Source organism: Oxyura jamaicensis, chromosome 1 (assembly GCF_011077185.1).
Source record: "Oxyura jamaicensis isolate SHBP4307 breed ruddy duck chromosome 1, BPBGC_Ojam_1.0, whole genome shotgun sequence".
Classification (NCBI taxonomy): Eukaryota; Metazoa; Chordata; class Aves; order Anseriformes; family Anatidae; genus Oxyura; species Oxyura jamaicensis.
Genome location: NC_048893.1, coordinates 80,299,288 through 80,323,296, shown reverse-complemented (window position 1 = coordinate 80,323,296; position 24,009 = coordinate 80,299,288). Strand labels below are relative to the sequence as shown.

General features: G+C 39.9%; 1 protein-coding gene across 2 annotated transcripts; it reads left to right on the top strand.

Moving 5' to 3' along the window:
- The first annotated feature begins 947 nt into the window (after positions 1–947).
- On the top strand, positions 948–20,627 carry KEL (Kell metallo-endopeptidase (Kell blood group)). Of its 2 annotated transcripts, XM_035315067.1 has the most exons (17): positions 948–1,090; positions 2,601–2,804; positions 3,402–3,526; positions 6,509–6,655; positions 7,262–7,324; positions 8,429–8,617; positions 9,029–9,174; positions 10,612–10,735; positions 11,199–11,309; positions 12,348–12,446; positions 12,931–13,008; positions 13,474–13,577; positions 14,465–14,575; positions 16,668–16,735; positions 16,974–17,131; positions 18,047–18,139; positions 19,484–20,627. In XM_035315067.1, the coding sequence occupies exons 1-17, from the start codon at positions 1,072–1,074 to the stop codon at positions 19,658–19,660; spliced, it is 2,016 nt and encodes a 671-aa protein (XP_035170958.1). In that variant the 5' UTR covers positions 948–1,071; the 3' UTR covers positions 19,661–20,627. The 2 variants fall into 2 exon arrangements, 1 of the variants encoding a protein (XP_035170958.1); XR_004747463.1 differs by lacking the exons at positions 18,047–18,139; positions 19,484–20,627 and adding an exon at positions 15,258–15,344 and having other exon boundaries at positions 16,974–17,033.
- The last annotated feature ends 3,382 nt before the right edge of the window (positions 20,628–24,009 follow it).

The window sequence follows — 24,009 nt, the reverse complement described above, 5'->3', positions numbered from 1 at the left end:
CATGAGCAGATGGTCTGGCAGGAGCTGCTGACTGTGGGGGACCCATGTTGGAGCAGTTTGCTCCTGAAGGATAGACCCCATGGCACAGACCCATATTGGAGCAGTTCTTGAAGAGCTCCACGCAGGAAGCCCACGCAGGATCAGTTCAGGAAGGACTGCATCCTGTGGGAGGGACTCCATGCTGAGCAGGGGCAGAGACTGAGCGTGAAGGAGCAGTGGGGACAAGGCATTATGAACTGACTGCAGCCCCCATTATGCATTCCCCTGCTCTGTTGGGGGGTAGGACGTAGAAGAGGGTGGATGGGGGCAAGGTGTTTTCAGCTTGCTTTTAGTTTCTCACTGTTCCAGTCTGTTAGTAATAGGCAATACATTATATTAATCCCTCTATGCTGAGTTTGCTTTGCCTGTGATGACAATTGTTGAGCGATCTCCCTGTCCTCACCTCAACCCTTGAGCCCTTTTCATCATATTTTCTCCCCCTTCCCTTTTGAAGAGGGGGAGTGAGAGAGTGGTTGGGATGGAGTCTGGCTGCCCAGCTGGGTAAAACCACCCCCCCTAGCCATCCTGTTGTTAGCTTTAGAGGCCTAGAAAGGTTTTCTTATTTTCAGGAGGCATATGCAAGATGATTCCATAAAACAAAAGAAACTGTAGGATGGTAGGCTGCCTCATGTCCAGCCGGTGTTTAGTATTGAATAACACTGTGGAAAAGCTGTAGATGGAAAAAAAAAAGGGGGGGGGGAGGGGGAGGATATGAAAGAGGTGAGAATGTCCCTGAGAACAAACTCATTAGAAGACTGGGACCATTGTTAGTATTCTGTCACTAGTCCCATGAGTGATTTTCTAGTAGATAAGGGAGAAGACAGAGTATATGATCAGTGCTAACTTTAACACAAATGTTTCTTTCTTCATTTTTTTTTTTTTCTGTTTGTCTCATTTTTCTCTCCTCAGACCTGTGACCAGGAACTGAGAACAGGTGCAAAGAAGGAACGATGTCTTCAAGGGAAAAGCCTACTTCTGTGTGCACTTCTTCTCAGTACTCTCCTTGGTTTTACATTACTTATCACTTACATCATGATGACTTGTGGTCTAGGTATAATATGGGATATCCTTTTCCCTGCTTCCTCATACAATGTATTTGTAAGTCCCCTTCCTCTCCTATCTGCCTCCAATGCTTATTAGGCTTAGCATTTGTTTAAGAATCAGACTTTCAGAATCTTGAAGAAACATAAAAAACACCAGTTGTGAAAAAGGTAAACTCTTCTACCCCCTCCTTGAGTCATAGCAGGGATATATCCCCACATTCCTCCTCCTCCTCTGCCTGCCATTGAGTAAGCCCGGGTTCAGCTTTGTGTGACAGCAGCATTATATTGACAAGATGTTCTTCTTGAATCTTTTGTCTTGGCCTCCAGGTTGTATGACCCTGTAGTAACTTGCTGAAACTGGTGCAGAATTTGAGACTGTAGCTCCTCATCCACTTTTCCATTCCTGACTTAATAAGTCTGGGCTCCCCAGTAAAATAGGGACACAGAACTACTGGAGTGAGTTAAGAGAAGGGCTACGAAGATGCTTAGAGGACTGAAGCACCTGTTGTAAAAGGACACGCTGAAAGAAGGAGGACAATTTAGCCTGGAAAAGAGAAGACTGAGGGGAGACCTCATTAATGTATATAAATATCTGAGGGGAGGGTGTCAAGAGGTAGGAGCCAGCCTCTTTTCAGTTGTGCCCAGTGACAGTATGGGAGGGAACAGGCACAAACCCATTCCAGCCCCTGTGGTATGTTGGAAACCATTCATTATAGAGACCGAGGAAAGATATTGGTTAGTTTAGATCTTGCTTATTTTCACTCTGCATATCTCCTCCCATGAGAACTGCTGAAACCACAGAATGGAAAGTCTTACTTTGATTTACAAATGACTTACTTAACAGTTGAGCTGATCTGATGTTGATACAAGATACTCTGACCCAAAAAGAGAACACATACGCAGGGGTTCACAGCACCTTAGATAAGGGAAGGGGGGGGAGGGGAGAGGTGGGTGTTGATCCCCCTTTATCTGAGGATGGATACAAGAAACACTAGAAAGTTTTTGTTCTGTTTTAAGAAATGTCATTTCTGAGAAATGTTTGTTTCTTATGCTTGAACATCCCCCTCTGTGTATTAAACTTATCTCCTTACTTTATCTGTGCTATGTACTTTTTTTGCTCAATTTGTTGACATCATCAGCAGCTTCTTATCATTTGGCCAAATCACTGTGTGTTGTTTCAGAGAAAGCACATTGAGAAGGCAGATTAATCCAACCTGTTACTGCCTAGTTAGAATGGAGGGCACCACCTCTGGACTGACTACCTGTCTTTTATTTAAAGAATCTCCCTTACAAAGTGCAATGGCAGTCTTGCTGTGAAGTTAAAGACAGAACATGTATTGTTCCATCTTCAGCAAAAACTTACAAGGAATTCAACAGTCTGTATGCAAAGAGTTTGTACCAAAAATAAATCTGGGGGAGGGGAAAGGCATGTCCCACAGATAACACCTCCTTTTTTGTGTATGTTTGGAGTTGTTCTCACTGCCACTGCTCAGTTCTGTCTTGTTTACTTCTGTCCAGGATCATGTGATGCTGAGCTGCGGCTTGGACTGTTGTCCAGACTCCTGAATTCTAGGAATGATGCTGTAGACCCCTGTGAGGATTTCTACAAATATGCTTGTGGCAACTGGGAAGGCAATCATTCAAGCAGAACCACCGAAGAGTCACGAAATGTCTTTGATATGTTGTTGGAAGAAAACCAGCTTGTCCTGAAAAGGCTTTTAGGTAGAGGGAGATGGTTGTTATGTTGCTTTCAACATCTTCCTGGGTCAGAACTGAAAATACTTATAACATTCCTATCAGGGACGGAGTTCAGTCTCTTCATTTTCTGTTATCACAGGTATAGATATATTCTTGAGGAGAGGTCATATTAAAATAGTTGCATTTCAAACATTTCAGTTCTCCTTGTCAAGTGTAAGAGATGGAAGTCATACTTCAAAATTCAGGAAATTAAATCATTTTCCTACTTCCTTGTAAAAGTAGACCCTTTTTGCTGTGCATGTCTGAATGTGCACTCTGACCTCGTCCTGACTCCATGTGGGACCGAAACCTAGGTATGATTAACCTTTCTGTTGTGCTCCAGTCTCCATGCAAAGAAACTCACATATTTGGTCTCAAGAAGAGTCATAGCAAACACTAGAAAATCTCTTGCACTGGGTTAGTTGGCAAAATGTAGATATATTTACTAAACTGCTCTGAAAGTGCAAGGTGATATTTTCTTACAACCTTCCTCTGCTCAAATACTGCCCATCTTACTTTATTATAACCTTTATCATTCTTGTAGTTTTTCATATACTTTTTCTGTTTGTTCGTTTTCCTCAGAGGCCCCACAGTTTCAGATAAGAGGCTCAGCTAAAGAGAAAGCAATCCAGTTCTATCGTTCCTGCATGGATACCGAAAAGATAGAATCCCAAGGAAATCAACCATTGAAGGACATCCTAAATCAGGTGAATGTTTCTGCTACAACTTCTACATGCAGAAGATAATTCCTGTCGGAAAAAAAGGAAAGAGTGAAGCTTACGCCATGTGTTCCTGCATGGTGGAATTTTGCTAGCATTTGGTTTTGAAATAAGCTCATGGTTTGGAGCCTGACTTCTAAATGATAAATCTCGATTTGAATGCTGTTTAAAGATTTGGCTTTCTGACATCAGGTACATAAATCTGCCTTCATGACCTGACATTTTACAACTGTTCAACAACTAAGACTGCAAAGAGGGATCACTTAATCTTAGAAGTTCAGTTCAATACAATTTGACTCACAGATCAGGAAACATCTTGCAAAATGGGTGAAATGCTTCTGTCTAAGATCTGACAGCCATCCATTACTCCAGGCTTCAGAAAAACTTGCCTGAAGAGGAAAATGCTTCTATTGCCATTGTAGGAGGTTCCTCCCAGTGCCAGGGAGAATTCCTGTTAGCAGATTGCAGTTACGCCCTGTCTCCAAGGCAGATGTGGACAGCAGAAGGAACAGTGACTGCAAGGCCACCTGAGTATCTGCTTGTCAGGGAGGAGGGACCCTAAATTCCTAAGTTCCTGATCTCTGTTTGTCCACCTGGATAGCTTTAGAAAAATATGTCCTCTTTCCTTTCTCTTTCACTGCTTTTTTTTTTTTTTTTTTTTCCTGTGTTGTTGATAATTATCATTTGTTTTCGCTGTCACAGAATCACAGAATGGTTGAGGTTGGAAGAGACCTCTGGAGGTCATTTCATCCAACTCCCCTGCTCAAGCAGGGCCACCTACAGCCAGCACCTAGGACCTTCTCTAGATGACTTTTGAATATCTCCAAGGAAGGAAACCCCACAATGTCTCTGGGTAACATGTGCCAGTGCTCAGTCACCCACACAGTAAAAATGTTTTCTGATGTTCAGAATCTCTTGTGTTTTAGTGTGTACTCATTACCTCTTATCCTGTCACTGGGCACCACTGAAAAGAGCCTGACTGTACTCTTTCCATCTTCAGATATTTATATACTTTGATAAGATTCCTTTTGAGCCTTTGTTTCTTCAGGTTAAGCAGTTCCAGCTCTCTCAGACTTTCCTCATATGTGAAATGCTCCAGCCCATTAGCCATCCCTGTGGCCCTTCTTTGGACTCTCTGCAGTAGCTCCATGTCTCTCTTGTATTGCCGAGCCCACTAGCCCAGTACCTGGACACAATACTTCAGGTGTGGCCTCACCAGTGCTGAGTACAGGGGAAGCATCACCTACCTCAACCTGGTGATACTTTGCCTAATGCAGCCCAGGATACCATTAAGCATTTTTGTAATAAGGGCACATTTCTGGCTCATGTTCTACTTGGTGGCTACCGGGACCCCCTACAGCTTTCCAGTAGGGTGTCCCCCGGCATGTACTGGTGCCTGCAGTTGTTCCTCCTGAAGTGCAGGACTGTGCACTTCCCCTTGTTGAACTTTATAAGGTTCCTGTCAGCCCATTTCACCATCCTGTCCAGGTCTCTGTGGATGGCAGCATGATGCTTTGGTGAATCAACCCCTCCTCCCAGTGTTATGTCATCTGCATACTTGCTGAGGACATACTCGGACCCATCATCCAGATCATTAGTGAAGATGTTGAACAAGGCTGGACACAGAAGGAACCATTGTAGTACACTGCTAGTTGGTGGCCTCCAACTAGACTGATCACCACCCTCTGGGCCTGGCTTTTCAGCCAGTTTTCAATCCATTTCACGCATCTGCCCATACAGCCCATACAGCTTGTCAATGAGGATTATTTCGGATACAGTGTCAAAAACCTTATTGAAGTGCAGGAAGATAATACCCAATGACTCTCCTGTCATCCACCATACACCAGGGCAGTCATTTCATTGCAGAAGCTTATCTTGTTGATCAAGCATGACTTCCCCTTGGTGAAGCCATGCTGACTACTCCAGATGATCTTCTTCTCCTTCATGTGCCTGGAAGTGATTTCCAGGTTTAACCATTCCATCACCTTCCCAGGGACTGAGATGAGGCTGACCAACCTGCAGTACCCGGGGTCCTCCTTTGTGCCCTTCTTGCAGACAGGAATGATGGTTGCTTTCCAGGTACTTTCCAGGTTACTTCCAGGTACCCAGTCTCCATGATCAATCAAAGATTATTGAGAGTGGTCTCACAATAATATCTGCCAGCTCCTGCAGCATTCATGGGTGCATCCTATGGTCATGGACTCTGTATGTCCAGTTTGCCAAAATATTTCCTGACGTGATGGTCTTCCACCAAGGGTACATCTTCCTTGCTGCAGCCTTTCCTCTTTGTCTGTGACTTGGATTTCTAGTCTTGCTAATAAAAACTCTGGCAAAGAAGGCATTCAGAATCTCAGCTGTCTTAATTTCCTGTGCAGCCAGGTTCCCCATCATTTAGCAACAGACACACATCTTTCCTAGCCTTTGTTTTTTCACTGATACACTTACAGAAGCCCTTCTTGTTGTCTTCAATATCCCTGGTGAAATTCAATTCTATTAGGGCTTTAGCTTTCCTAACTTCATCCCTGTGTATTTGGATATCTTGGTATTCCTCCTAGGATACATGTTTTGCTTCCATCATTTGTACGTTTCCTTTTTGTGTTTGAGTTTGGCTAGGAACTCCTTGTTAATCCACTCAGGCCTCCTGGCATTTTTGCCTTACTTCCTATTCATTGGGATGGACCATTCTTGAACTTGGAGGAGGTGATCCTTGAATATTATCCAGTTTTCCTTTTTTCTTTCTCTTTCCCCTCCAGTGTCATCTTGCAAGTCATTGCTTTCCTTAAGTGAAAGTGACAGGTAGTTTTAAGGCAGGGTATGTAGAAATCTTCATGAGTTTCCCTGATGCTATTTGCTCTATTGTTTCTCTGTTGTCATAATGACTGAGTTCATAGGAGTGAAAAAAGTGTTTGTAAATAAGAATCAAAAAAGTGTTTTTCTCACCTGTGGTCATCCTGTCTATCCCTTCTCTAGGTTGTTGGATGGAATATCACAGACATAGGGAAAGCAAAAGATTTTAATGAAACTCTTCAGATTCTCATGGGCAGATACAACACCTTTCCCTTTTTCAGAGTGCATGTGGGTCCTAGTCCTTTTGACCCCAAGAACAATGTAATTCAGGTGAGTGGATTAAAGAAAGGGAATTATCAGGAAGTGCCAGGAATAAAGAGTCAGTAACAAAGTTCATGAGATCCAGGCTTTCTTCTCTGAAGAAAGTTTTCATAAATTTTTCTGTAAACTTCATAATTTTATTGCATAAAAGACCCCTTGGTTCTGGAAAATGAGGCGATGAGGAAGAATAGATTGCTTGCTTTCACCTCTTCTGATTGATTGGTGTAAACTTCCACTTTGGTGTGGAAGTGTCTGGTTCTTCACATGTTCACAAGTGTGGCTAGGAGAGCAGTGTACTCTACTAAAGTACTCCAAGTGTTAAGTGTCTAATACATTACTGTACTATTAATTTTGCATCTCATGTAGAAATATTTAGCCGTGTGTTTTATATTTGAATGTTAGTCACCACAGATTTGTAATGAGATTTTAAATAAGCTGCAGAAAATGTGATAGATCCGCAAGAAGTACCTAGGAAACATTTTTGAATTGTACAAGCAATTTATTAACATTTCAAATGCTGTGACACAGAGACAAACAAAACCTATTTAACAAATTCTTAACACTTCTAGTGTTTCTGGAAATAGCCAGATATCTGTCCTTTACTCCTTTTTGCAGATTGACCATCCTGAGTTTGAGATGCCACCTGAGAGTAAATTCAAAGAGAAAAATTATCTTGAGGTAACATATCAGAGACTGAAGAAAGGTAAAAATAGCTATTTGGTGTAGGGATCTCTTTGAATTTCTTCCTGATTCAGAATGACCTATTTCCATGAGGTATGGTTGGTGACCTCTAAAAATGTCTCCAGATGGAATTTGTTATAAAATAGTCTACTTTTGTAAAATACTAGTTTCTCTAATGCAACCAATTTTAGACGCCAGTTTTAAAACTTCTAGTGTAGAAAGAGAACGTTACAATTTCAAGGTATGGTTGAGATATAAAATCGAGATATGATTTAGTACCTTAGTGGGTAGTATTGGTGATAGGAAGATGGTTGGACTAGGTGATCTTGTAGGTCCTTTCAAATCTTGTGTTTCTATGATTTTTATGAATATTATTTTGCATTGACTAGGTAATATGAATCTGGGGCTCCCTTTATCTTGAATGAATGTTTCAAAACTTTTTTCTTGTTCAAAATAAAGGCTTTATAACCTATTAACATCGGTGTAGTTGCAGAGTAATTTTAAAATGTTTTAATCTAAGCTAGGGAAATCAGGTCTTTGACCATGGGAGTCATTGCAGCAAAGATAATTTCATCACAACTATCTAATTTTTCTGAACTGCATAAATACTGAGCTGATTTCAGTTTCTCAGTCTGACTCTTTCAGAAGAGTTCTCAAAAAATAAACCCATCTAGCCATCACAAGTATTCTTGTGATAGCTCATGAACATAGAAGCAAGACTGCCATTTCCTCTCCATCCAAAATACTGAATTATTGTGTCACTGTCTATTACAGCTCTCTTAACTCCAGAGACAGCAAGCCTGCAGCGCTAAAATGATTCTGTTATTTAAAGTAATTGTTAGCTGGGACACATTAAAATTATTACTTTTTGAGAATTCACTGTTCTTCACTGAGAAAGGAGCTGTACTTGGCAAAGTGTATTCCACTTGAAGAATTACATGAGGATGTTATAGTGAAGATGACAGTTTTCAGGACAAGGACTACATTGTTTTTGAAAGAGTGAATCTTATGTGGTCAAGACGGATGGATGGATGGATGAATGGATGAGGTGACTAACTTTCAGTCATGTTTCTACCCCTGGTCATATGCTCTGTATTGCAGGTTCTCCGTGTCTATCTCTCATACCTGGAGAAACTGGGGGGGCTACTTGGAGGTCCACAGGATGGTTCCCCTCATTCCTTTTCCCTTACCTTGTCCTTCATCTCTAACCTCCAGCGTGTTGTTACCCCACTGCAGGAAAGACAGCAGAGGGGAATGCTGTTCTTTCGCACTACCATTAAGGAGCTACAGGTATCTATCTGTGCCTTAGAACTTGAGAAACACAATTACATGTGATGGTCACATTCTGAAGATCCAGATCAAAAGAAATGTGAGCCACACTGTTTAGATGCCCTTCCCTTGCAAATTACCCTTGGAGACTGTTGAATTTTAAATAACCTATTAACTTACTGTCTCTTATTGATAGCAGTTGGATTTTCCAGGACCCCAAATCCACTCCCCGCTTCCCCCATGTTGTTCTGATAAAATAAATATATGTTTATTCTCCTTTTCTAATATAATCAATACCCACACCATAAAAACAGCTCAACTTGTTGAAAGTATCCATTACCAGTATCAAGGAAACAATCCCAGTTTCTCTATTATTTTTTGACAATTTGTTTAGACTGATGGCTCAGCATTTAAACTTTGTTTTACTTCTAGGAAAAGGCACCTGCTATTGACTGGTTGTCATGTCTCCAGGCCCTCTTCCATCCTATGCCAATGAACCTCTCTCAGCCAATTGCAGTGCATGACATGGATTACTTAAGAGGCATGTCACAGCTCATTGAACAATGGCACAATGAAAGGTAGGAGTTGCACAAATCTGTGGTTGAGGTTGTTCGTGCCTTAAGAAGTATTTACTTCTGATACCATAAGTTAATGAGTTGCAAGCCTGCTGTGTCTCTGTATCCACAGGTCCAGTGCTGAGGATTAGCATATACTCCCAATAGGCTTGCACATGCATACAACATATATGTACACATATAAGGAAATATATTGGCACCCACCCACCCATACAAACATGAACAGTGCAGTTAGTCTGACCCTAGTCCTTCTCTGCACCTGATCAGGATTGGACTACACTAGTGAAATACAGATAAACGTATTTATGTACACACACAATATGGATTACTGCAGTAGTTGGCCTTTGATGTTCAGAATGTTCAGTAGCCTGCCCCAGACCCCCTGATCTCCACATTTGCTGGCACTTGGATATGTGGGCCACTGCGACTTGCGGCCCTACTCTGGTTGCTGGTACTCTGATATCTTCTAGTACAAATACACATTAAAAACAGATCTCTCCAGTAGCTGGTCCAAACTGTTGGTGTCTCCAATAGCCAGCCTTGTCTCTCCAGTATCCAGTCCCATCCCCACAAACAAACACACCCACAAACAAAAATATTTTAAAATAATTTGATGAGACAGACTCTGGTGACCATGCACAGGATTCAAACAGACAAGATACGAGTTTACACTAGTCCATTCTCTCTTATCACCTTTCCTCTTAACTTTACCATGAGTAACTCCTCCCAGTCCAGCATGATCTGTCCCTTTCTCTGCCTTTGGTGCTTTGTACAAGCATCCCATATTAAGTCTCACAGAATCCTACAGTCCTCTCAAAGTATACCATAATAAGTATTACTCAGTCCTAAAGTGCTCTTTTCCCTTCTTCCCATAATGAATCCTGTAGCCCAGTAGGTAATTGTTCCTTGAGTCTTCAGGGTGTTCTTGACTGTGAGTTTCTTTGGTTGACTCATGTCAGTGACTTTCATAGCAAAATGAATGAGCAAATCATCCTCCTTTTGATAGCCCCAGGAGTAGTCCATTCAAGATACTTTGTTGTCACTGTTCAGGTTACCAGGTTTCCTCTGCCTCAGATTATTCCTCTGACACTTGCCATGCCTCCGTGTTTATGGTGACCTCTTAACATCATAATCTGACTGTTGCTGAAAAAAAAAAATCACTGTATTGACTTTGTTCTTCTCTTAAGAGTTATTCATGATTTTTGGCATTCCCAGAAAGCTTTTGCATGGTATCCTGTCCATATATTTGTTTTTAATTCATAAAATTGAATATTGCTTGCTGTTCAGTGCTGACTGGTTTCTGCTCATTTTTTTAGGTTCAGGGTTTTGATGGAATTACTGCTTAAATATTTGACTTCATCCAGCTAGGAAGTGACCTCATCTTAATGTGGACTAAAGTGGTCCTCTCTATTGGTCTTTCCAAATGTCATGTTTCTACAGGGCCCTTCCCATCTATATGATTATTTGTTTGGTTGTGAATCTCTCCCCTGCCCTTGACAGTCGATTCCAAGATGCACGCTTAGAGCTATCTAAGATTCTTCACGGGAAAATGGGATCTAGAGTGGTGAGTTAGCTGTTAACCATCTTCACTTCCACAGTACACACCTTCTGGATTTTCTCTTGATCCCTCACCTGGATGGAGCTTCTTAGATTTGGGGAGGAGGACCACTCTCACTAGGCCAATTAAGGCTTCACATTTCTCAAGGAGTTGTAGACATGACACAAAAAAAAAACCTTTCAAGTGCTAATTGCACTGTATCATGGGGTGGGAAACAATGTATAAATAGCCACCTTCCTTCTATTTATTTGTTACAGCCAGAATATGAGTATTCATCTCGTGTCAATGTAAGTAGGGTAAATAATTATTTGTTTTAATGTATTAAAGTTTTCATTATTCATGGCTGTCATTTTTAAATAACAACATATAAACTACTGACAGAATATTTATTTATCTTTTTACTGTCTTCATTTTTCTATCTCTTCCTCTTCACTCTCAGGTGTCTTTATTTCTTTCTCTATTCTTACAGATCCCAGTTGAGCGCTGGAAGAAGTGTTTGACTGATACCAGCTCTTTCTTTGAGCCAGTCCTAGGGCAGATGATTGTGAAGGAAATTTTCCCTCAGCAAACCAAGAAACTTGTAGGTATTCATCCTCTTAATCCCCAAGCAAAGCTCAGCTTTGTTCCTTCATTTATTTTTTATTTTTTTGCCCTGCCAGCTTAGAACAGCATCAAGGCAGCAAAAGCTTCTATACCTTTTTATGTATTCCTGTAGTTACATACTTCTCTTCTGTTTGGGGGAAACGTGTGATATTACCAGAACAAGAGCACTGTCACTGCTAGAATAATCAATGTTAAAATAACACTTAGAATCTTTATCTCAGCTGTTAGCAAAGCTATGTGGACTGCACAAATACCTATGAGAACCCTGCAAGTGCATGCCATTTCAGTGTGTTTAACTGAAGTGGCAGTTAGTATTCATCAGAAATCCTGAAGTATTTAAAGAAATGGTGGGTGAGCAAGGACTGCATAATGTTTATAACCGGTTTTACAGAAACAAATCAATATCAAAACATTCTGAGAGGATCCACAGTAAATGAAACACCTGCTGGCACTGTGGAAAAGATATGTTTTTTTACTTTGACGATCAGACTTTTTTTTAATTATTATTATTATTTTTTATGGAGGGAAATTAGTGTAGACATCAAGTTTTTTGAGAGTTTTCAGTGTATAAAAGTAACAAGGATAATAATAATAACCCCAAGAAAGGGTAATGAAAAACTAAGACTATGTACCGAAGCAAAGCACAGTTTTGTGAAGGAGAGACTCAGACTGCTATAACTTTGGAAAGGGAGACAATAAGAAATTATTGTGGATATTTTGTGAAATGGGACAATCATTTGGTCCATTCCCATCCTGAAAGGGATTTAATGAAAAGGGATTATGTTTCCCCTCTTACTATGATAGTCAAGAGGAAAATGTGTGTGGGAAAGAATGATGACATCTGTGAGGAACCACTGGATGCCTAAGAAACTTAAGCCTAACTTCTTTCATCAAGAGAAGAGGAATAATCTCCCAACTATTGTATGGTTGAATTGCTGGAACATGGGAAGACAATAACTAGGCCTGAACAATGTTTTTCTGAAGTTCTGACTGTGCCTTCATTTCTCCATGGCAGGCTGAGGAGATGTTCTCTGAGATCCAAAATGCCCTCTACAGCCAACTGGATCAGTTGGAGTGGATGGATGAGCAAACACGCCAACAAGCTAAAGTTTTGGTGCGTGCAGAAGGCAGAAGTTACTGAGGCCAACCTTTCCCTAAAGACTCTGGAGAAAAATGGAAGGGGCCTACATATTTATACCTGTTTCTACAGGCACACAATTTTAAATAGATTCCTTATACACACTAAAACCTGTATGTGGTTCCATAGGTGTCATCACGCACATGATACTGATACTTATGCATTGAGAGGCCACAGATACTGTGAATTAATGTAAAGAGTTACATTGTACCTTCATATTTACACATCTATAGAACTTTAAAAATATAAATTGAATTCCAGAAAACAGTGCTAAAAAAATAGAACAGAATAGCAAGAGGAGATGTCTTGTTGAAAAAGAGTAATTGTTTTTGTAAACGGCTGATAGATCATATTTTTGTTTAGAAATAAAGTTTAAAAGGGACTTCCAGAATGTAAAATTCCCTGTTGGTCACATTTCTTTCTCTCTTTTTTTTTTTTTTTCCTTTTATTATGATTTTAGGTGTCCACGCTACAAGTGGAGATTGGCTATCCAGCTTACATACTTCAGACTGCCAAAGTGAACCTGGAATACCAGAATGTGAGCTATATAATATAAACCTGTCTATCTCACTACTGGCAGTTTACTTGTACCAACTGCTGTCTTGTCTCCTGATAAAAGAAGCTAATACCTCTGAGAAATGCACATACCACTTTCTGAGAAGAGGTGGATCCAGACAACCTGTATCTATTGCTTCTACATTGTTCAGTGTTGCCTATGCTGCCTCCTACTGATTGTGACCTGTTTGTATGTTCTGTTTGGCTGCAGATAATGTTCTGGTCACATCTTAAATCAAAAGTCTTGAACTGGGAGAGGAAAAACAAAACAAAAACAACAAAACAAAACAAAACAAACAAAAAAAAACAAACAAGAAATCAAGTGTTCCATTGGTTTGTCTTTTGATGAACCTCTTTTTTACCTGTGGGACTTTCCTCTCTCTCATACTGTCCAATTCATTCCTCTCTCATGCCCTGTGACATTGACTTTTCCCAATTCCTCCCTTAGCTGGAGATAAATGAAGACACTTTTTTCCTCAACGTGGTGGCTTGCTTGAAGACAATGAGGGAGAATTCCTATTCAAAGCTCCTTCAGCATCATTCACATATTAAGTAAGTGTCAGATATTGATATGAAAAAAACAGACTACCTGAGATTGGAAGGTAATTGTGGAGATCTCCTAGTCCAATCCTCCTGCTCAAAGCAGGATGAGCTGAAAGAGGTCACTCAGGAGTGTGGCCAGCTGTTTGTCTATATCTCTCACTTACTAAGGGTGGGAAAGGCTCTGGCAGAACTGGACACAGTACTTACAGCTGTGGTTACACCAGTCCTGAACAAAGGTTCATTACCACCTCTCAACCTAGTGGTGACATTTCTCCTAATGCAGGGCAGGATGCTGTTGTCCTTCTTTTCTGCAAGGGCACATTGCTACCTCATCTTTAAAAAAGCCCTGAACTTGGCACCTTATCTTGTGTTCAGCATGAATTCATGCTATCAAAACCACCACTGTTGTGGAGGGAATCCCAAACCCCTCAAAATGGACCTTTTCTGCTTATTGTCATAAACCCCTAATAAAGAGGAATAGCTGGTGCTCCTGGGCTGAGCTATCTGACAGCAAAGCATTATGTGGAGGTGAATATTGGCAGGGACACCTCAAAGTCAGGACATGGATATTTCTGAAGGCAGGGAGTGGAGATAGGCATACTTGGGACTTGAGGTGTATTCTGTGCAGGACATTACAAAAGGTTAATAATTCTGACTTAGTTGACAGTTAAATTGTGAAGGTGAATCTCTAAATGTGTGTGAAAGCTAAGCTACTAGCTCTGTCTGTAAATGAGTGAAGGTTTGTTTCAAACACCTTTAACTCTAGATAATGTGAATTTCATCATTTTCCTTCATTGTATGAACAGTTGCATGGAGCAAACCATTTCTGCACACCCAATGGAGGAAAGGAGCAAGATGAGGTACAGATTAATACATTCTCTCATTTCTGCTTCTAGCTGGCAGGTGTCCCCCTGGGCTGTCCATTCATACTACTCACTAAGGCACCACATGGTGGTCTTTCCTGCTGGAATGTTCCGCAGCCCTTTTTTCCACATGGAGTTTCCCAGGTATGAAGGGGCTGCAAAAGTGGAAGCTGAATGTAGTCCTTTTGCTACACCATGTTTCCAGGAAGAATCTCAGTGAATGTGTCTTGAACCTCAATTTCTAACTGTATCCCAGAAATATCCAGTATAAGGGGAAAAATAGCTTTTTCTAAAGCCATATGGATGTGGCTTGCCAGTTCTGCTCTATGAACTCTGAAAGAGTGTGATCTTTCTCTGGAATCAGAGAAAGAGTTTGCTGGAGCAATATTAGAATATAGGTGAAAGTAAGCTGAGACAAGTGTATCATCCGAGAGCAAAGAGGTTTACTGAAACAAACAAACAAAACACAATGGACCTCTGCCTTTCTTTTTCTAGATTTCAAGTATTTCTGCAATCTAATTCATAGAAATTCAACCCAGAGCAAATAGGAGCAACTTCCTGTAAAAGTATTACAAATGGATCAGACACAGTTCTGTTCTTCCTTTTCTTCAAGAAACCTCCTCTAACTAGCACACATAGTTTTCATTCTGAGGCTTCTCCTGCAACAATGACACCTTTGTAGAATATACAATCATAGTTGGGTTCTTTCATCATACTGAACAGTTCTTTTAAACACTTTTTTTTTTTTTTCTGGTATTAAAAAGCACTTCAACAGCTGACTGTAAAAATATTATCTGATGTCCTTTTTTTGCATGATAACTGACAGAGACTTGACATAATCCCATCATACTCCAAAGATAAATTCACACAGTGGGAAGAGACTGAAGTCTGAAAGAAACCCATCTCAGTTAAAGTAATTATTTTTTCCATGGCAATCTTCTGCCACTACTTGTATGATATTTGCTAGTGTTTGCATTGTTTCATGAATTCATTATATTATGGAGAATAGGAAAATAATAATAGGGAAAAAATCCAGTTCACATTATTGTTCCTCTGGGAAAAAAAAAAAAAAAAAAAAAAAAAAGAGAGAGAGAAAGTGTCTGCAGCGTCTTATTCCTTTTGTATTTGGTGTTAGTAAAATCTCACCATCATTCCAGGTCAGTAGACTAATAAGTCAAACTTGTGTTAGCACATTAACAGTTGGTAAGATGATGCTCCAGAATTTAAATTTTACTGTCAAAAAGAATTTGCCAGTTCAGATAACTATGAGTATATTTTTTAAAACTAGAATTTGGCAAGACAGTTCAATCATTATAAGCTACAGAGTTTCTGCAAGAGCAGCTCTAAAAGATGAATTATCCTGTCCTTGTCCGTGTCCTCATGAATTCCCAGTGATATAATGATACCCCATCCCTGGTAGTATTCAAGTCCAGGTTTCACAGGGCTTTGAGCAACCTGGTCTAGTGGAAGGTGTGCCCATTGGCAGGGTGGTTAGAACTAGATGATTTTCAAGGTCTCTTCCAACCCAAACCTCTCTATGATTCTACACCCATTTCATGCTTTAGCAGTGTTAATCAGTGCCTGTAAAAAAAAAAAAAAAATAATCATCATCATTTTGCATTATGGAAATCTATTTTAATTGTACTCATGCTTGTGTGACTGTAAATTCATTAACCAGAATGGTAGAAATTCTTATTGGAAAGAACCTCCTGCTTGTAGTGAGTAGAAATATTATCAGTGCTAGGCCTGAGTAATTGTAGTCAAGCCTTCATGATTTTAATTTGCCTTGCCAGTTTTATGTATTATGTTTCACATGATGACTGCTGCAAGACTGCCTTTCTAACCATCCTGCTCTTGTATTTTGCCAATGCAGTTACTGTTTATGTAGCAGTTCAGCCAATAATGGGTAACTAAGGACATATCTCAACAGAGTATCACATTACAGTTAATAAGGGCAGAATTTAATTCGCACTCTCTGTTATTAAGATGGCTTATTAGCTAGGAATGCTTTAATGCAAGTCCATTGTGCAATTTCAAGCATTGGTAGAGTAATTTACATTTGTGTTCATATTTTTACAGAGCACCACATCTGGGAGGCAATAAACAGAAAGTGCTTCTGTGGGCTCTCAGAGTAGAATGCTTCTTTGTGGTCCACAATTGTGCTCAGTGGTGGTAAAGAATGCTCACCTGTTCTTCTTTTCTTTTCAAAATCACTTTTTTCATGTTTATTTTTCAGTGCTGTGAACTTTGGAGCTATTGGGGTCTTCATGGCACATGAACTTCTTCACGCATTCTATGGTTATGGTGGGTACCAGCTGCAGGGTGAAGCTTATCCTCTTTGTTTACTATTCTAGGTCCTCAGTGGTAGTTTCCCTTAGGGGTTCTTCAGTCATGACCCCTATATCCATGTATACATACATTATTAAAGCAAGTGAAGCTAAGGAAACTCCATACCAAATGAACTATGAAGAAAACTCAGTGTTGGGAATACAAATGAACATCAGAAATAGCTTTACTTTCTAGGATGTTTTTTTCCCTACAGTGTTGCCTGGTGGCTGTCCTACATGCAACAGGAGTGTGCTACAGAAATCTATAGATTGCTTTGTTGAACAGTATGAAAGCTTTGACTTTAAGGTCAATGGTACTCTTACGCTCTTGGAGAATACAGCTGACAACGGAGGGCTTGCCATTGCTTACCAGGTATTGTAGTTTACTTATTTATCTGATCTCATTTTTATGATCTCAGAGTCTCACCAGACAGCTCAGCTGGCATGTCTTAAGACTGCCCTGTTATATCCCTGTCCTACATACTCCTCCAGCCCCAGATTTCTTGCATGTCTGTGCCAGTGCAGCATGTGCTTCGCATTTCCTCTGTTATTCCAAACAGGTTCTCCACAGAGCTGTGCTTATAGTCTCACTACCACCATATAAGACCACTTCTCCCCTTCACCTATTCTGGGGTGGTCCTTTTTTTTTTTTTTACTTCCCTAATTATGCAATGCATACAAAACAAGCTATTATTTTATATTAGGTCATTATATATTTATGTTATATCTAAGGAACTAAGCTAAGAACTAGAATTCTGTATTGTGATAAAATTACTCCACTGTCATGATTTCAGCAATATTTCTGTCTAGAACTCCTGCAGGAATTCAGAGGTTTAGTTAATTAATGAGTTCAGGGGACTCTGAGTTCTCTGGGTGTCAGATGGTACTTGTTGCATTTCTGTGTTAAGAACTTTGATATTGTTACAGGCACAAAGATTTTTTGATGGCATTCATAGCACAAATAAATAATTTTTTTCAGAAATTTGTGACTTCCTTGGAAAGTAATTTACATTATTATTATTTTTTTTTCATAGTGCAGTCATCACATCTCTTCTAACCAGCTGTGTATAGTAGTGTCAGAAATTGGAAGCAAAGGAATAAAAACATTGTACTCTCTTACAGCTTTAGGGGCATGGCAAGCAGCCAGGCACCTCAGAGTGAGCAGAAAGAGATACAAGCATGTTAAATATATTAAATATATAGCAGACTGATATATTTAATTAACAGAAGACATGTTTCTTGGACACTGTCTGAAGGGGAGTTTATTATTAATTTTCTCTCTCCACAGGCCTATAAGAATTGGCTGAAAAAGCACAAACAGGAGGATTTACCCAAGATTGGACTTTCACACGACCAGCTTTTCTACCTCAGTTTTGCTCATGTAATGAATTCTAGGCTAGTCACGTGTCTCTCGCTCTCCATTGTCTTCTACATTATTGCAGTCTGCCCTTCTAAATATTCAGTCCTTTTTCCCCACTCTTCCTAGAACTGGGAATGATAGATATTGATGGAAGATTCAGAATCTTATTTAGAAAGCTAAAATTCACATATGGGGCTCTTAATCTGTCATGGATCTCATTGCAAACAAGATGTCTGTCTGTAATTGTATCTTTTACAAAACTCTGAAGTCTACCAAAATTAAGTTGTAGCAGACAAGTTGTGTCAGAGAAAGAAGACTTTGCCATCCTCAGTACTTTCTTGTTACTCTGAACAATCTTACTAACTGAAAATGAAATTTTAGTGAAAAACACACATAGGTCTCCATCCCTTGCTCCATCCATCTCTTTGTCAAGTTGCAAGGTTGTTCTGAGTGACTGGTAGAGAAAAAAGTTTAGAATATATAGTTTAGAGATAAAAAATGAGAAATACATGCACACATAGTTGGAGATTTTTGTGGGAACATGGTTTAAGGATTTGTGCAAAGTTGTGCAGTTGTGCAGGTGAGTTTTTTTTTCATCATCATGCCATTGGATTTCTGTGCTCAGAAAAGTCATACCCATATTAATCACTGTAGATGTGCAAAAGGAAAAGTTTTCTCTATGTATTGGCATCAAGCCCACACAACATGTAGAAAAGCAGTAATTCAGTTCTGAAATTACAAATAATTGGGTCTCAACACCAAGATTTGACTTTCACAGGTGATCTGACAGCTACTACATCATTTGTTAATGAATAAAGACTGGAATCACAAGAGTGAAAATTTGGATTTCCAGTTTTAACACCAATAAAGTCACATAATCTTTCCCTTGCTATCTGTAGTAGTAATGGGATGTTGTGATGTGATGAGTGCTCACCTTTCCTAATGAGATATAATTCATTTTTGTTAATAAGCTAAGTCTGGACACTTAGGCTACATCTATACTGTCACAGTAGGACAACAGTAGGACACAGCAGGACACAATAGGAACCTTGGAGTTCAAGGCTGCATGAATCCAAAATCCAAGGTGGTCTAAATTCATTTTGTTGTGGACTGTGTAGCTTAGACAAAAAGCAGGTAGCTGGTCAGATAGGAAAATTGGAACAGAGAAGTTTAGGGAAAGGGAAGGGAAAACATTCATAAATTGTGGTTGCGAAGGGAAGTATCTGAACATTGTTGGCACCCATGAAAGTGGTTCTTAGTCTATTCCAGCAGCCTCAGTGATGTGAAATGTGCAGAGGCATGAGAACTTATAACTTACACGAGGACAGTCACCCAAACTGACTTTTCTGTTTTCCTTTCCTTCAGGCAATGTGTGGACACCAGGATCCTGAGGAATTACAGTCTTCCTCGAACACAGATCCACACAGTCCTTTGTCACTTCGTGTCTGTGGGCCAGTTAGCAATAGCAAGGACTTTTCCAAGCACTTCCACTGTCCCAGTAGATCACCAATGAACCCAGACAGCAAGTGCCATATTTGGTAATCATTATGGAGAAGGAGGAAGAATGATACAGCTCCAGGAAGATGAAGGCCTGACCTGTGCAAGTATGACCCATGGGGTCATACTCAGGGCCCATGGTGTAACATGGGGCTTTTTTTCACTCTTCTGCCTTCTTTTTCTTGATATCCTTTTCTTGTCCGTTTATGGTAGCAGAAGCCTCAAACTGAACTCATAAGGGGAAAAGGTGTCTTCCCACTGCTCCCAGCACTGTCCCCCAAATGGGACAACTCTGTAGACCAGCAAGTCCCAAGGTAAAAAGATGACTAGCCAGTCTCTAGTAGGTAACAACTTCTGAGGAGTTGTAAACAGAAGTACTGTTGCATCATTAGGCCATCTGTTCAGTGCATTTCCCTGGCTACTCTAGCAACCTCGGTCATGTTGAATGGGCAGGGCAATATATTAGACTCCTAAGATTTGTTCATACAAGTTTGTCTCAGGAAAATTCTAGGTGTTACTATGCAAACTACACATGTAAGTTACCAGAGAAGGAAGAATCCACTTCAATCTGCTGATAAGTAGTAGGGAAAACTCAGTGGCTGCATTTTCTAGGCTGGAAGATGAATTACTAAATAATGAAGGTTACTCATGTACTCCATAGGAAAGCATCCTCTTTAAGGAAAGTGAGACTGGGAGCTGAGAACTAGTTCTCTTTCTGCTTTCTTTCTTTTCCAGCAAAATTCTTTTTTTCTTTCTTAGTCTCTGTTTAAGGTTGAGGATATGGTTAAGGGTGAAGTGTGGAACAGTAATGGGAGTTTCTAGGGGTCTCTGAAGAACATTAACTTGAATATTCAGAATTCTAAGAAGTTCTCTGGACCCAAACCAGTATCTTTCATCCCTACAAGTTTTCTTAACCCTACTTTTGTAAATATTTACCATCCAAAAAAGGGAGTTTTTCAGACATAGAATTTCACTATCTACTTGAAACTAAATTTTAGATATTAATTTACTTTAGAGAAAAAAGAGAGTAAGAAATACTATATTTTAGGGTATCAAGAGACATGCTTAGAGCACATTCTCAAGAGCAACATATTAATTTTATCAATTTCAGGCTCTTTAATTTAAATATTTATATATATACATATACCAATCTTCTACACATTTTACCAAAATTAATAAGTATTATTCAAAACTCTCCTTTTTGCATACACTTCAAACTGTTCCATTTATTTTACTTAATATATTGTATGCCTGGGAATCATTTGTAGAATAGATGATGGCAAGTGAAAACACCCCTTATCAATATAAGCATAACGACCATTATGGAAATCTTAATAACTGTGTTAATCCTTTTGAAGTACTGACCAATGCAGCAAAGTATTTTCCAAGAATAGGCTGTTCAGAGATTTTTTCATTTATTCAAGACTAAAATATTAATAAAGAACATGCTTCAGGAAAAAAGTATATACTTTGATTAGCAACTCTTTATGGCCAGGTTTTGTTTCTTTGTTCTTTATTTGTACAGTTCCCAGCATGACCAGAGTTTGTAGCTGAACTTCACTAATAATAAATAATACCTCAGAATAATGGGATTTATTTACCCATCATAAAAAATAACAAAATTCAGATTTTGCTTATCTTTATCTTTTAAACTACTTGCTTAATCAAGTTTGTCCTACCAGCATGTTCAAAATGTTTGGTCTCTCTATTGGATGCTATAATAATTAATGATATGCATCATTATACCAGACCTTGTGTGTATTATAGCTGTTATTTCACTGGACTGAGACAGCTTGGCTTATTTATAATATGTATAAAAAGCAAAGGCTCATTTTGATGTTTTTTTTTTTTTTTTTTTTTTTTTTTATCCACAATAGAACAGAATAAAACAGAGTAGTTCATTTGGGGAACGGACCTTCAAAGATCATCTAGTCCAACTGCCTGACCACTTTGGGGCTAACCAAAAGTTAAAGTATATAAATGAAGGCATTGTCCAAATGCCTCTTAAACATTGAAAGGTATGGAGCATCAATCCCCTCAGTAGGAAGTCTGTTGCAGACTTTGAACACCCTTGCAGTAAAGATTTTTTCCTAATATCTGGTCTAATCCTCCCCTGGTGCTGCTTTGGGCTGTTCCCTCGTGTCTTAATGTTAGCTAACTGGGACAAGAGACCAGCATCTCCCTCTATGATTCTCCTGCTCAGGAAGCTGTAGAGAGCAATGAGGTGGCCTGTTAGCCTTCTTTTCTCCAGACTAGACAAATAAAGTGTCCTCAGCCTCTCCTCATAGGACGTGCCTTCCAGATCGTTTATCAGTGTTGTTGCCCTCCTCATTCACCTATCTTGCTATCCTTTTTATATTGTAGAGACCAGAACTGCACAAAATATTCAAGCTGAGTCTGCACCAATGCTAAACACAGCATAAGAATCGTCTCTTTTGACTGGTGGGCTAGGCTGTGTTTAAAGCACCCTAAAATGCAGTTTGTTCTCTTGGCTGCCAGGGTGCAGTGATGCTTCATGTTAAACCTACTGTCAACCAGCACTCCCAGATCCCTTTCTGCTGAGCTGCTCTCTAGCCACTCTTTTTCCAGCCTGTACCTGCATCTGACATTACTCTGTCCCAGGTGCAGAACCCAGCATTTTCCTTTGTTGAACTTCACGCCATTGACGATTGCCCAATCCTCTAGCCTGTCTAGATCTCTCTGAAAGGCCTCTCACCCTTCCACAGAGTCAACAGCCCCTCTCAGTCTAGTGTCATCAGTTAACTTGCTGAGGCTGCATTCAACTTCTGCATCCAGATCATTCATTAAAATGTTGGGTAGGACTGGCCCTAGAATTGGGCCCTGGGCAATGCCACAGGCGACTGGCCATCAGCCAGATAACTGGCCACAACTATAATCCTATGAGCTCTACCATCGAGTCAGTTTATCACACAGTGTGGTGTGAACCTTTTCATGTCACAGTTGAAAAGTATGTGAGAAAGGCAAGAAGGGAGGTTTGGCTTAGAAAACAGTTGCATGAGCCCTTAATGAATTTATTTGTTATTTTTGTTGAAGGGAGAAGAAAGAATAAGCACTTTCAATATGTGCACAAGGTTTCTGTCCTTTTTTCTTACTGTTGTGGATTCAGTGGGATGTGGGTGGTGAAAAGAAGCTTTGCTGCCTAGTAGGTGATCTTGAAACATAAGTAGATGTTCACATTGCCATAATCTGTGACCACAGCAATGATTTCACTCTTTATGTCATGCATTGAAGAAATAGCAAAATGATGACAATGTTCAAGAAAAGGGCCTGATCCAACAGCAGATCCTTCACTGCTGAATTCCTCAGTCTCTGATAGTCCTCCTGTTGCACCATATTGATCAGCTCCATTCCTTCTCCTGTAGACGAAGCCACAAATGTTTCTTCCATTTGCTCCCAGCCTGCAGCTAGAGATGAGTATGGACAACATAAATTTTCTTCTTTCTCTCATTTTGTATTAAAATATCATTTTGGACTCTTTTGAACTTTGAGTCCTTAGCTCTTTTCTCCACCTTCTTTCTAAACTTAAGATTTCACTTTACCCTTACTGCGTGTCCATTTTCTCCTTCATACTAAGGAGCTTTTCATTGACAACACTCTCTGTCTGCTTACCTTGGTCTTTCCTTGGATTTATTCTTCTCAATTCTGTATGCATTCCTCAATGGTCACCCTCCCCATAGTGTTCTCATAATTTGCAAGTGTTATTCCTCAATGTGTGTGGATATGTGTGTAAACATGGCCTGAATTTCTCTCCCTCTGCCCTCATAAGTTCATGCTATTGCTACAGGGTAGTAAGCTGTCATCGAGGAGAGGGACACCATCTTTACTGCTGTTTTACCAGGGGAACTGGGGTACCGTGAAGTAAGGCATTGGGAGAACTGGGGACTGGCATCTGTATACCGTTTGAGACTTGCAGGATTTTTTTTTTTTCCATATTTTCTCAACACAATCTTTCCCATTCTCTTGTTACAAGTGTGCTTTTCTTCCACAGATTTTCTCTTTCCTCCTTTTCACACTCTTGCATTTGGGTAGTTTCCCCATTTCCTTCTCAACACACCTTCTCCCTGATTCTTGCATGTCTTGCTTTCTCTCTTCCCTTGCTGGCCCAACATCTCAGACTTGTTGTCCTTGAACTACTGCACTTTGTTTCCTGGGTATGGTCTGTATGAGTATGCTTACTCTTTTTTTTTTGTCTCAATTTCATTGCTGCATTGGAGGCAGCAGAAAAATGGCCAGTGGAGCAAAAAGACAGAAGGAAGAAAGAAGAAAGAGAAGCTCAGCTCAGACATTCTGTAGGAAGCAATACTTGAATGGTCAGCATGTCACGAGTCCTTCCTTCCTTCCTTCCTTCCTTCCTTCCTTCCTTCCTTCCTTCC

Coding starts and splice junctions, on each gene's coding strand:
- KEL (XM_035315067.1), top strand. Junction 16,736..16,973: donor TCACGCATTCTATGGTTATG/GTGGGTACCAGC, acceptor TTTTCCCTACAG/TGTTGCCTGGTGGCTGTCCT. Junction 17,132..18,046: donor GGCTTGCCATTGCTTACCAG/GTATTGTAGTTT, acceptor CTCTCTCCACAG/GCCTATAAGAATTGGCTGAA.